At 46.2% G+C, this 12,933-nt stretch overlaps 1 protein-coding gene across 7 annotated transcripts in view; it reads right to left on the minus strand.

Annotated features, from left to right (window-relative positions):
* Positions 1–12,933, minus strand: part of STS (steroid sulfatase) — a 160,760-nt gene that overhangs the window by 37,693 nt on the left and 110,134 nt on the right. For all 7 annotated transcript variants that reach the window (XM_039238554.1, XM_039238553.1, XM_039238552.1 and 4 more), the window contains one exon: positions 1,224–1,361. In XM_039238554.1, the coding sequence (XP_039094485.1) occupies positions 1,224–1,361 (138 nt within the window). The remainder of the gene's footprint in view (positions 1–1,223; positions 1,362–12,933) is intronic.

Below are 12,933 nucleotides of genomic sequence, written 5' to 3' on the forward strand. Positions count from 1 at the left end.
TAGGCCTTTGTGGAACGCGCCACATCTAATCATAACCAGATACGCATGACTTGTATTCACAATGTGTACACTGTATAAGCAACTTGGGGTCAGTGGCTCAGTGTGATGAACGTTCGACGATCAAATATCTCCAGGGACGAGTCTGATCCCTCACGCCGGTAGCTTAGCTGACGTGGGTCAGGAAGGAAGCGTGAGCCCCAAACGCCAGTGCGCACCGAGTATAACGGCCTCCAAACACATGAACACGCCATCCCCTGGGGCTTGCGACGACGCCACCTTCCACTGCAAAGGGACCCTGCAGATGTGAAGAACCCTTCAGTGGGAACATCACCTGTGGGATGATCTGGGTGGGACAAACAGAAACACGGCGGTCCTTACGGAGGCAAATATAAGAGCAGGTGAAGGAGATGGGAGTATGGAAACAGAGGACAGAGAGAGAGAGGGAGGGAGAGAGAGAGAGAGGTGTGCAGATTTTCCATTGTTGGCTTTCAAGATGCAAGAACTGGCCATCAGGCAAAAAACACAGGTGGCCTCCGGAGGCCGGAGAAGACAAAGAAGGGAATGCTTCCCCAAAGCGTGCAGGTCACAGCTTTGCTGTCACCCTGATTTTAGACCAGTGAGACCCGCTTCTCACTCCTGACCTCCAGAACAAGAACTTAATAAACTGTGTGGTTCTGAGCCCCTGGGTGGCTCAGTCGGTTAGGTGTCCGACTCTTGATTTCAGCTCAGGTCATGATCTCACAATTTGAGCCCTGTGTTCTGACAGTGCAGAGCCTGCTTGCGAGACTCTCTCTCCCTCTCTGCCCGTCCCCTGCTCTCTCTCTCTCTCTGTCTGTCCCCTGTTCTCGCTCTCTCTCTAGATAAATAAATTAAAAAAAAGAATTCATAAAGCCAGAAGTCTCTATTATTTTGTTATAGCGGCACCAGGTAACTACTACGTGGATTATCGTTTTAACCAGCTGTCTGGTGTGAGGCTACATTTAAGTGGAAACAACATCAAGTCTTGACACAGAAGGTGTGCCTTTCATCCCCGTGGAAACCATAACAGAAACATGATGGGGCCATGTTGCTGCTCAATGCCTGCAACACAGTGATGTCCATATATTGGAAAGGGGTGAAGGAACAGCACTGGAGCTCAGAGATCAAGGAAAAGTCAACCAGTGGGTGAACTGGGAGGCCACAGCTCACCCAGCTCAGCGTTCCCCACCGTCACATAGCCTCACCTTTATACATTCCGTTACTTCCTCCGTGAACTTCTCCTTTGGCGGACACCTCTTCCACGTGTGCTCCTTGGTCCGAACTGAAGTAGATGAGGGTGTTATTAGCCAGTTTCAATTCATCTAGGACATTCAAGATCTGTCCTGGAGGGGAGAGATATTCAGGGTTAATACAGTTCAATCTTTACAAAAGGAAAGATTACTTGCTCTCATCGACTTCTCTTAAGATGGGAAGGGGATGTTCTTGCACATCACAGCTTTCCCACGCTGATCCCAACAGGGGATGCGATGTAATCAGAAAGCCTAACTGAGGCAGGGTTCTTGGAAACTACAGTCCTTGGACCATTAGTCATCTATAAGCATCATCTAAAACCCTAGGCATCATGGACTGATTCTGTAGACTGATACCTGGGAAAGGATTCTGGAAGAATCAGGCCCACAGAGCATGAGACACTCACAGGAAGGTGGTGTGGTCCTGAAGATAGAAAAAATCTACCAGTTCCCCTTATTCAGTGCAAAACCCCAAGCCATCAATGTTCTTCTTATATGAATGAACACGTCTACAAATACTTTATGATGAATGTCTTTTAGTACTTATGATCCATACAGATCTAGAACTACCTATCTTATTTAGACTACACGGAACCTTACTGACTGAACAATGTAGGCTCCATTTCACAGATGTGATCAACAAGGTCACAAAGTTAGGAAGGTGAGGATCCAGAGAGTAAGCATTAAATCAGATTCCAAAGGGCAGACTCTCAAACCTTAGAGAGGTATGTGGATGGACCCTGTGGGAATCACAGAGGAGTAAAAAAAGACATAAAGGGAAAAGAAACAGAAATACCTACTTAACTACTGATGGATGAAATGATATGACAGCCATTTGTGTGCTTTAAGTTAACACAGGAAGGGGAGGCAGGCTGGGGTGCAGATTAAACAAGCTTTGGCACGAGTTCATGGTTGTTAAGTGTGCATCAAGAACACATGAAAGTTTACTCCATTTTTTTGTCTACTTCTATTTATGCATACATTTTCCTTAAAAAACAAAACAAAACAGGAGCTGGCTGAAGATGGAAGGGGCTGAAGTACGGACTGCCTGATGAGGAAGATGCTGCCGGCTTTCAAGTCAGAAGAACACGACGGTCAAACTAAGGAATGCCCTTTGTGACCCCCGCAGACATCCATATATGCTATGCTACCCGTTAGATTTAGTAAGTTAATGCGCCCAGTTCTATTCTGATGGCGATATTAGGGTCTGACCCCACTTTTGACGTTTGACTGATGAGAGCTCCGAAGCCTCACTGTTCCTTATTCAACGTGTGCCCAGCCAGCTAATCAGAGAGCCTGGGTGCCACACCCTGAAGTCTTACGGGGACACCATGTATCTCCTGCTGCTGTAATAATGACTCAGTAGGGGCACGCCCTAGCCAGCATGTAGGGCAAACCCAGGTGGGGATGGGCCCCCCACTTTGGGGCTGCACCTCCACCCGTGTGATTCAGAAAATGGGGAGAAGGACCAAACCGTCAACTCTCCGTGGAGGCACACAGAGCCGAAAGCAAGACCCGGGTCATTCATTACAAGACATGTGTTTGCTCTTTGACTGTAAATGCCATGGGCCACAGTATGTTCGATCCTTCTCAGGTTTTTAACTCCTATAATAAGCATTCTGAGAAGCCACACCATATACATAAATGCCATACTCGGCACCAAGCAGTAAGATCCACAAAGGCCATTTCAGATCTGTCTCCCACGATAAATCATGGCCGTGCAGACACTGACTGTGGTGTTACTGGGTACAGCAAGGCAAATCACCTGTGTGCGTGGGGGGATTTCACTCCAACTCTAATTTAAGCTGTATCATTGTGTATACGGTAATTAAGAGTTGAAACAGGGAGAAGAAATAAGACAGTATCACCTCCTCTTATATTTTGAAGGAAAAATGCCCCCTTTGGCTCATATGACAACTTTTTAAAGTTTATTTTTATTTATTTTGAGAGACAGAGACCAAGTGGGAGAAGGTGAGAGAGAAGAGAGAGAGAGAGAGAGAGGAAAACAGAATCCCAAGCAGGCTCCATACTGTCAGCACAGAGATCATGACCTGAGCTGAAGTCAATACTCAGATGCTTATCTAAGACCCCAGGTGCCCCCCATATGACAATTTCTAAGTAAAATCATACAGACCAAGAAGTCAGCAGAGGACTGAAGGGTTTACTTCCTTGAATTATAGTTAGTATTTTGCAAAAACGGTAAGCAATCATATACCTACCTTCCAAATAAAATTAACCTCTCATAGATTTAGAATAAACGTAGCATGATTTTTTAAAAAATGTGGTGTCCATGACAAGTTATATGGACACACAACCTGCACGTAAACATTTGCAGCAGTTTTATTTATAATTGCCCAAACCCTGCAAATGACCAAGATGTCCTCTAGCAGGTGAATGGACACAGCGTCGGGTATCCAGACAGAGGACTCCTCTCTGCTCCAAAGAAATGAGCTTTTGGTTGTGAAAAGTCATGGAGGAGATTGAAATGCACACGGCCAAGTGAGAGACGCCCATGTGAAAAGGTACATAATACAGGATTCCAACCATATGACATTCTGGAAAAGCCAGAGCTATGGAGACAGCCTGAGTGGGGTAGGCATGAAGAGTCAGCACACAGGGTTTGTAGGGCACTGAGAGTATTGTGTCCCATACTGGAACGGTGGCTAATGTGTCATCATACCTTAGTCCAAATCCACAGAGTGGGATTCAAACAGTGACCCTTAATGAAAACTATCACTTCTAGTCAGTAACGATGCTTCAACACTGGCTCATCAACCACAATAAACGTACTGCCATAATTCAAGATATTCTCAAGTACACAAGGTGCACAAAAAAGAGAACATATGAAACTGTACATTCTACTCAGTTTTTCTTTCTTTTTTTTTTTAAATTTTTTTTTAATGTTTTATTTCTTTCTTTTTTTTTTTTTTTAATGTTTTATTTATTTCTAGGAGAGAGATAGAGACAGCATGAGCAGGGGAGGGTCAGAGAGAGAGGGAGTCACAGACTGAAACAGGCTCCAGGCTCTGAGCTGGCAGTCAGCACAGAGCCCGATGCGGGGCTCGAACCCACGAACCGCGAGATCATGACCCAAGCGAAAGTCGGACGCTTAACCGACTAAGCCACCCAGGCGCCCCATGTTTTATTTATTTCTAGGAGAGACAGAGAGAGAGAGTGTGAGCAGGGGAGGGTCAGAGAGAGAGGGAGTCACAGACTGAAACAGGCTCCAGGCTCTGAGCTGGCAGTCAGCACAGAGCCCGACATGGGGCTCGAACCCATGAACCGCGAGATCATGACCTAAGCGAAAGTCGGACGCTTAACCGACTAAGCCACCCAGGCACCCCTCTACTCAGTTTTTTTGTATATAACTGCTCAAAAAATAGTCTGCTATTTTTTCTGAGAGAGAGAGAGAGAGAGAGGAGCATGAGCACAGGAAGGGCAGAGGGAGAGGAGAGAGAGAGAGTCCCAAGCAGGCTCTCCGCTGTCAGTGTGGTGTACCAAGCCCTTGGAGCTTCCCGGACACCCCACTCTCTTTGCTCAAGCCAGTGACAGTTCCCGTCTCCCCTGTAGGCTCTTTTCATCTCCAGGGGAGCCTACGGCGGCGCATAGCAGACAGGCTCTGTCTAGTCCACACCCCAGTATTCCAAACAACCATGTAAGATATTTATTTCCTTCGTCTCCATCCGTTCTTCTTATTCATCGCCTAGACTGACGCCTTTATCTTTTGCGTCAAAAGTACCCTTACAGCTGGGCTGGGATTAACGCTAGGCGTCCAGCTGAGGCCATCGGGCATGTACAGACCGCAGGATATTTGCCCAAATCTGTGCAGAAACAGTCAAATTTCTGATTTCCTTTCAGGACTTTCTTTCCCAAAAGACATACTCTGGGATCCCATACAGTTTAGGTCTTATGCCAGCATCTCATTTGTAGAGCCTGAAGCCCATTAACTCTTTAAGTTTTCATAAGATTGATCCTGTAAAGCTCTAACATATTTCTCTTTAAAAACTGCTGAACGGAAATCTCCCATGAGAACCAACGCTTGTGTGTTATTCTTGCTTCCCGAGCAGCACACTGCAAGTCAGAGGTCCACAAATATTGTTTTTCAGTAAGGTTCTCAAGGTATAATGATACCAATTTATATGGCGTGATAGTTTTGAATTACTGATGGCAGGCTGAAGGATAGCTTATAAATGAAATATGTTATTTCCAAAGCTTTCTCACATTGTTCCCTGAATGAAACAAATACAGAAAATAAGCCATTTCAAGATCACTTTGTTATTTAACTGGGGACAAACAAGAGCGAGCTTATCAGAAAATGGGAACTTCAGATTGGACTTTTGTAAACTAAAAGGACAACACGTGGAAATGTCAAAATCTGGCTCCTTCCCTCTTCTCCAGGTGTGAGTGCAGCTTGCAGGGGAAGCCTAAATTCTAGAGAGTTCCTTCATCCCATTTGTTCACTCCGCAAACGAGCGTGAAGCCACTATTGAGAATCAAGCAGTGATGCGTCACTCAGGAGACAGACGGCTTCCCAAGGCACGGGCCATATTCTCAGCAGCGCCCGAGGGAGAGAAGCCATCACACAGAACTAAGGGCTCAGGCTGCCTTTTGGCTCCCAACAGCAGCAGACTTAGTGAAAATCCTGGGTTCCCAGCTTGCTCACTGGGGCTCTTTGCCTCTAAGTCAGAGCTGAAAACGTAAAATAGGAAAGTGTTGCTAGGAGGGACAGAGAATTTCATCCACAACAGCCCAGAACTGGTCACACTATGATTGGTCAACACACCTTAGCTCTGGCAATGAGACAAGACAATGTCCACCCACTCAACATGTCACCAGGAACCGGGAAGAGCCCCTTACGACTATTTTAATAAGTCTTTTATCTGATCAACAGGTTAATGGTGGGATTCAATAATCCTGCTGAAGTCACAACTGTGCAGTACCTTGCTGTGGCACGTCTGGGTGGCTGGGACTCTCCGTCAGGCGTGTGCAATGCTTGGCACTCAACGTTCTAGCTTTCGCCTATGTCCTCAGATGTTACTGAGTGGCACAGAGAGATTTAGCTGTCACTGGCCTGAGAGAGGCAATTTTTTTGTCAGCTTATGTAGGATGAGAAGCATACTCAACACCCCATGCATCATGGCATATCTGTCAGCACGCAAATAGGTGTAACTCCAGTTGGAACTAAGGTCCACTTAATGCAGGTAAACTTGACCTATCACATATCACACATTGGCCTTGTTCAAATTTTAACGGGCTTACTCTTTGCCTTGAGAACCACGCGAAAATGAAGATTCTGATTCCCCACATCTGTGGGGAAGTCCGTGAAGCTCAATGGTGCCCATCTGAAAAACGAACATTTATGCGTAACTAAATGCGTCAGAAACACTGACGTATAATAAAGGAAACTTTACAGACTTCAAAAACAACAATGATAAGGAGATACGGGTACAGTTTCAATTCAACACCTAAGTTTTACACATGGTAAAGAAACATAATAATGTAGAATTAGGATTATTAGGGCAGTTAAGAAACGGAAGAGCCTGCAATTTTCAAGTTGCTCTTCTGGAGATGACCCTTTGTTCACTTTGCTGGAGCTTTTTACTTCAGTTAGTTCTTGTCTGAGCTCCTATTGTTTCCGGGAAATGCATCCTTATTTTGTGCTGTACCTGGTTGTTATGATAATGTTGTGATTTCCTCCATTAAACCCGTCTCTGCCCTTAACACCTTGTAATGTGTGATTTATCCCCTGCACCTGCATCTGCTCGCACCATCTGGGGTGTTTTCGCGGCTCAACTCTGCTATCTTCTTGGGTTAGCAATAATATGTGTGTGTGTGTGTGTGTGTGTGTGTGTGTGTGTGTGTGTGTTTTCCAAGACATTGCACTTGCTGGAAATAATCTGAATAACTCCAACTAGTTCTCATCTCAGTGAGCTCACCAGTGTCTTCCATCAATGAAGCAAAGACACACAGAGAGGTGTGTCCGCGTCTATTCAATGGAATCACGCACGTGTGTGGGAGGAGACCCAAAGCTGGCAAGCTGGCATGGCTGTGGGTCACAGGAAGCCACTCCGAGTCAGTGCCTGTGGCCACTGCTTCCCGCGGATCACAAGCCTCCCAGGGGGATGGCTGACCTGAGCAGCGGGTGATGAGCCTGGCAGGGAACAGTTTTGAGAGGACCGTGCTCAGTGAACATACAGTCCCTTGCTCTTGATCCATTGTACGTCCTGGACTTTACTGTCTGGCAGAAAATGAGGTTTGGGAATTCTCATGCAGCCCTTTGCTCTTCTGAATGGCCACTGGCTGAACCTGCCCTGGGAGGTTACCCAGGCTTTACCACCGAGTCAGGTTGCCCAGATCCCCCTTTGATCCCCTCGGATCAAAGCCAACAGAAAGCTCCAGAAACACTCCCGCCAGGACTTGCCACCTCACAGGAGGGCTGCCCTGAAGGCCCTGTGCGAGCTGGACTGTGGGCAGACATGCCCAGAGGCCAACGGACAGCGTTCAAGAGAATGAAACCTTTTAGAATTCTTACTTGTGATGCTCAACCTCACCATCCATGTTCACTTTTATTTTAGGACTAGAATTTTTTTGCATTGGGTTTTACCATCCGTAAAGCTGAAGGTACAAGACTGAACCTTATACGTCCTTTCATGGACACCACGTATATCACAGATTGAAGCCCTCCTGGGCACGCTGGCTAACACGCCAACAGGCTCCTCTCTTGGCTTTTGCTCCTAAATCCATGTGACCTCCAGTTTGCTCGTGTGCAGGGCGTCTGCAACGTCAGCCTAACTGCGGGGTGAAGTGTCGGCTTTGTGGCGAGATCGCAAGCTCTTAGGAATAGGTCGTCTGTTTCCCCAAGACCTGCACTACCAGGCTCTGGGTGGACAGGCTCTTCTGGAGACTGTGTGGTCCAGACAGGATCATCTCAAATGAAACAGCTGTCGTGACGTTAGAAAACCACACAAGATGCAGCGAACATGTTGACTTTTTCATCATGGACTTTTTTCTCATCCATGAACTATTTCTTTTTTTTTTTTTTTAAAGGAATTCTCATTTATTTTTTTTTACAAATAGTTTATTGTGAAATTAGTTTCCACATAACACCCAGTGCTCATCCCCACAAGTATCCATGAACTATTTCTAAGAGCTTGAGATCTCCCCATAAAGTCACAGCCTCACCCTGCAGTTGGGCAGACATTGCGTGGGACCCACACACAAGTGGACAGAAGCCCACGTCGATGAGGAGGCATCACATGCACACTTCAAGCACAGATGTTTTACACATCTGGGAAATAATAATAATAATAATAATAATATCATGTAGTATTTGTTGAGAACTTCATGTGTGGCAAGCACCATGCACTGTGCCCTAAACGCATGACGTCACTGAATCTGATTCATTAATTCCGCTCATTCAAGCAGATGAAATAAATCTTTGCAGGGGGACAGTTGCATTTGATCTTCTGACCCCACCATTACTGGGTCGTGGCTTAAAAGGAACAGGTATTCAGGGGCGCCTGGGTGGCTCAGTCAGTTAGGTGTCCGACTCCTGATTTCAGCTCAGGTCATGATCTCATGGTTCACGGTTCAAGCCCCACAGTGGGCTCCACACTTGCAGTGCTGAGCCTGCCTGGGACTCTCTCTCACCTCTCTCTCTGCCCCTCCCTGCTCTCTCTCTCAGAATGAATGAATGAATGAATAAATAAATGAATAAACTTTACAAGAATTTCAGAGAAAAGCAACAAGTATTCAAATCTATTCCCGGCCCCTAATTCTGACTTCTCCTTTCAAATACACATGCTGGTATTCAGTGGACTATTACCCGAGTACTGCTTTAACTCAATATCTTGTGTCCCAAAAAATGTTTTGTTTCTATGCCTTAAAATATTTAAAAAAAATTTTTTTAATGTTTTATTTATTTCTAGGGGAGAGAGAGAGAGAGAGAGAGAGACAGCGTGAGCAGGAGAGGGTCAGAGAGAGAAGGAGTCACAGACTCTGAAACAGGCTCCAGGCTCCGAGCTGGCAGTCAGCACAGAGCCCGACGCGGGGCTCGAACCCACGAACCGTGAGATCATGACCTAAGCGAAAGTCGGACGCTTAACCGACTAAGCCACCCAGGCACCCCTCTATGCCTTAAAATATTTAACTAGCAAATTCAATGCACTCCATGGTTAACTGAAGGGGGAGGAAATATTTCTGAGAACACTCTTCTATTATTCACATCGCCTTTCTACTGCTTTCTGTATCTGGTGTTTAATTTTGAACACGGACATCTTTACAGTATACAAGGCAAACTCGAGAGGACACGATTTGGTGCAATCTTCGAATACGGTAGCTGCAAGCCCCTAGGTGGTTCAGTCATTTAAGTGCCCCACTTTGACTCCGGTCATGATCTCACGGTTCGTGGGTTCGAGCCCCATGTCGGGGTCTCTGCTGTCAGCGCAGAGCCTGCTTCTGATCCTCTCTCTCCCTCTCTCTCTGCCTCTCCCCTGCTCATGTTCTCTCTCACACAGAAAAAATAAATTAACAAACACTGAAAACAAAACGAATTCAGTAGCTGGAAGTACATCAAAGGTCACTGCTCCACACCGGCTTGTCATGTAGACAGTGTGTGCAGCTGGAGGGGAACGGAAAGGTCTACTGTCTGAGTTAATTCACCAGGACAGGCACCCCTCCATGCTCTGCTGGGCAGGTGGCCCTGGGGAATCCCACACAAGCTGCTTCACCTCTACAAACCTCCCTGTCCCACCTGTAAACTACAGATGACACAAATACCTCCTGGTGCAGCCATGGGGAGTTAACAGATCCATGCACGCAAAATATTTCAGCAAGTTACCGGACGATCAGCACAAGATTTTACAGGCTAGCGGCTGCCACCCAATAAACGTTTCTCATTCTTGCACTGCTGGTTGTTGCCATCACACGGATTATTGAAACGTGACCACGTATTTTAATCTCGTTTGAATTAGTCGGGACTTGATTTCCTCGATTATTTATGGTGCCATCTTCGTTACGGAAATGATTTATGAACCGGTGTTAAAACTGATTCGTTTTAATTCGAGATGTAAAAATATCTGTCTAAGCCCACAAACATGAAATTAAGCTTTGGGCTTTGCAAAAAACGGTAACGCTCCTTCAGAGTTGATGAAGCCTAAAGGTTCATGATTTATAAACTAAATTAACTAAATTTGGAGAACCAGGGTCGATATTCCACATAATGCACTTCCAACCACATATCGCGGCACATATCGTTTGGACCACCAGACGTGCCTTTGTTCTGCCGCACCCCTCCCCCCCGGCCTACTGCATCCCCTACTCTGCACTCCATAAAGTGAATGCATTGAGGGGCATCTCAGCGGCTCAGTTGGTTAAGTGCCCAAGTCTTCATTTCAGTTCAGCTCATGATTTCACAGTTTGTGAGTTTGCACCCCGCATGTACTGACAGTGTAGAGCCTGCTTGGGATTCTCTCTCCCTCTCTCTCTCTCTCTCTCCCCCCCTCTCCCACTTCCTCTCTCTCTCTCAAAAGAAATAAAAGTAAACTTTAAATGAATAAAAATAAAAAATGAAAAGCATGAACACAGTTGAGAGCAGAGCCCAGTACTGACCGTGGCAAGTATTCAGCGTGTCCACTTACCTGGTGGGCAGGCAAATGGTTCAGATGGGATCATGGAGGAGCACACAGAGAGAACTCCAGTAATGCCACCCACACAGGACGGGGGAGAGAGATGACTGAACGGTTGCATCTTCACATCCCTGAGGCCATAATTGCCTGTGTCTTTCACCACCCATCCGTCCTCATGTTGGCTCTGTTAGGAATTCCATTCCTTTACTCCTTAAAAAGCACTGGACAATGAAGCCTGATAAACATGTCTGGGGGGCTCATGTCTAGTGGGCACGAGGGATTCAGCTCTCAAATGCCAGGAGGCTCCCCAAGCACGCAGATGTCTGATGCTGCCATGCAGACGGCCACAGAGAGCCAGGGAGATTTGTGGGGCGGCTGATTGCCAGCGTTTCGACAGCCACAGACCTGGATGTCATCTTCCTCCTGAAACAAGAGCAAGGCTTCCGACTTCTCCCATGGTGGCTTTCAGAGCAGAAAGAGAAACTGATACCAAAGAGCGGGCAACTGGCATTTCAGACGGGGAGCCTGGGAAGAGCTGACCCTGACCAATGACTTCCATTTCTACTGCTACCTAGACCTGTCTAGCAGCCATGAAGAGCCGTCGTCCGCATTAGGAAGTGCTCTGGGGGAGCCCACAAAGCTACTACAGGCAGAGGGATCCAAAGCTTTCTTCCCAGAGAATAAAGACCTCAGTCCAGGAAATGGCCATTCTGAGGACAGCCAGTGTGGCACATGGCGTGAAATACACAGGCAGGTCTCAAAACACAGCGATGGAGCAAAGGAGGCAGAGCCCAGTTAGCGACGTGATTCCTTACTTTGGGTGAGGCAGGAGGGAAGGAAATATGCAGTGTGTCCCTCTCAGCTCAGGATTGCATGTGCTCATGCAAATAGTGTACATGAGTGTATCCTCTACCCTCTGGATTCCATCCACATGCACCAACACTTATGGCCGTCCTCAGTCTATTTACACTGTTTTGCTCAAGGACTCCCTTCCTCTTCTCCAATGTAATGGACCACAACCCTCTGCAGCCAGTGCTGTAGGTGCTGTGTTTTGTACAGACCACCCCCCTCCCCCATTGGGACGCCCTCTGAGAAAGCCCCTGCGGATGACACGACAATGCATTTCTCAGAAGGAAGCATCTATCCTATTTGTGAATAGGGCAATTCCTTCCATTTCAAAATAAGTCATTATGTCCCTTTCCTTTCCTTCCTCCACTTTGCTTAGCGCAAGAGAGCGTGAAGCAAACCCAAAACGTCAACTTGTATAAACAAAGCGAAATGTTTTTCTTAAAGTCAGTACGCAAAGTCTCGGAGATTGTCAGAGAAGCTCATTTTCTGTAGCTTTTCTTCTTCCTAAAGTACGGCATATTTACCTGCTCAAATTCAGATGCATAAATGCATTTATAAGACGGTTGTTACTGATGAAATTTGGCAGGAAACAAACAGCCACAAACACACTGACAGCCAATTTTACCTTCCCGTGATTAAAGTTAAAATACGTAAAATGCTGTAATTTTGTTGTACTTGTTCTCTCCTGACTATTGTCTTACTTCAGAAAGGAAAAATATTATGACAACAGTATTCTTTCGATAACCATTTTCTACTAACCCGAAATGTGAACACGGGCAGAAGTCACATTTTGCCACGACTGACTCAAAGGGGAGACTGTAGGTGAATGTCACTCAGTGTTTGTTTTCCAACTTCAGGAACTGATAAGCATCAGAAGCCAAATGGGTACACCTGCCGTTAGTGACCTTGAAGGAATGATACCCTGACTCCACAAATGACAGAGGTCTGTGACCATTTCAATTATTGGCTTCAATGGTGCCTTGGAATACCCACTGGAAAGATCTATTTTGGACTGAGAAGTTGTTGTTTACAAAAGCATGCTATTTTATAATCTATCTTCACCTTTTTTTCTACTAGTTGGGAGCAAATAAAATGACGTACAGAGTCCTGCCATAAAGAAACTTTCCTTCCCCAAGGCTTATAAGTCTCAGTTAACAGAGGAGCACTAAGCCATCACCAGTCTGGAGCTC

The sequence above is a fragment of the Hyaena hyaena genome, unplaced genomic scaffold (assembly GCF_003009895.1).
Source record: "Hyaena hyaena isolate Hyena2069 unplaced genomic scaffold, ASM300989v1 scaffold_142, whole genome shotgun sequence".
In the NCBI taxonomy this organism is placed as follows: Eukaryota; Metazoa; Chordata; class Mammalia; order Carnivora; family Hyaenidae; genus Hyaena; species Hyaena hyaena.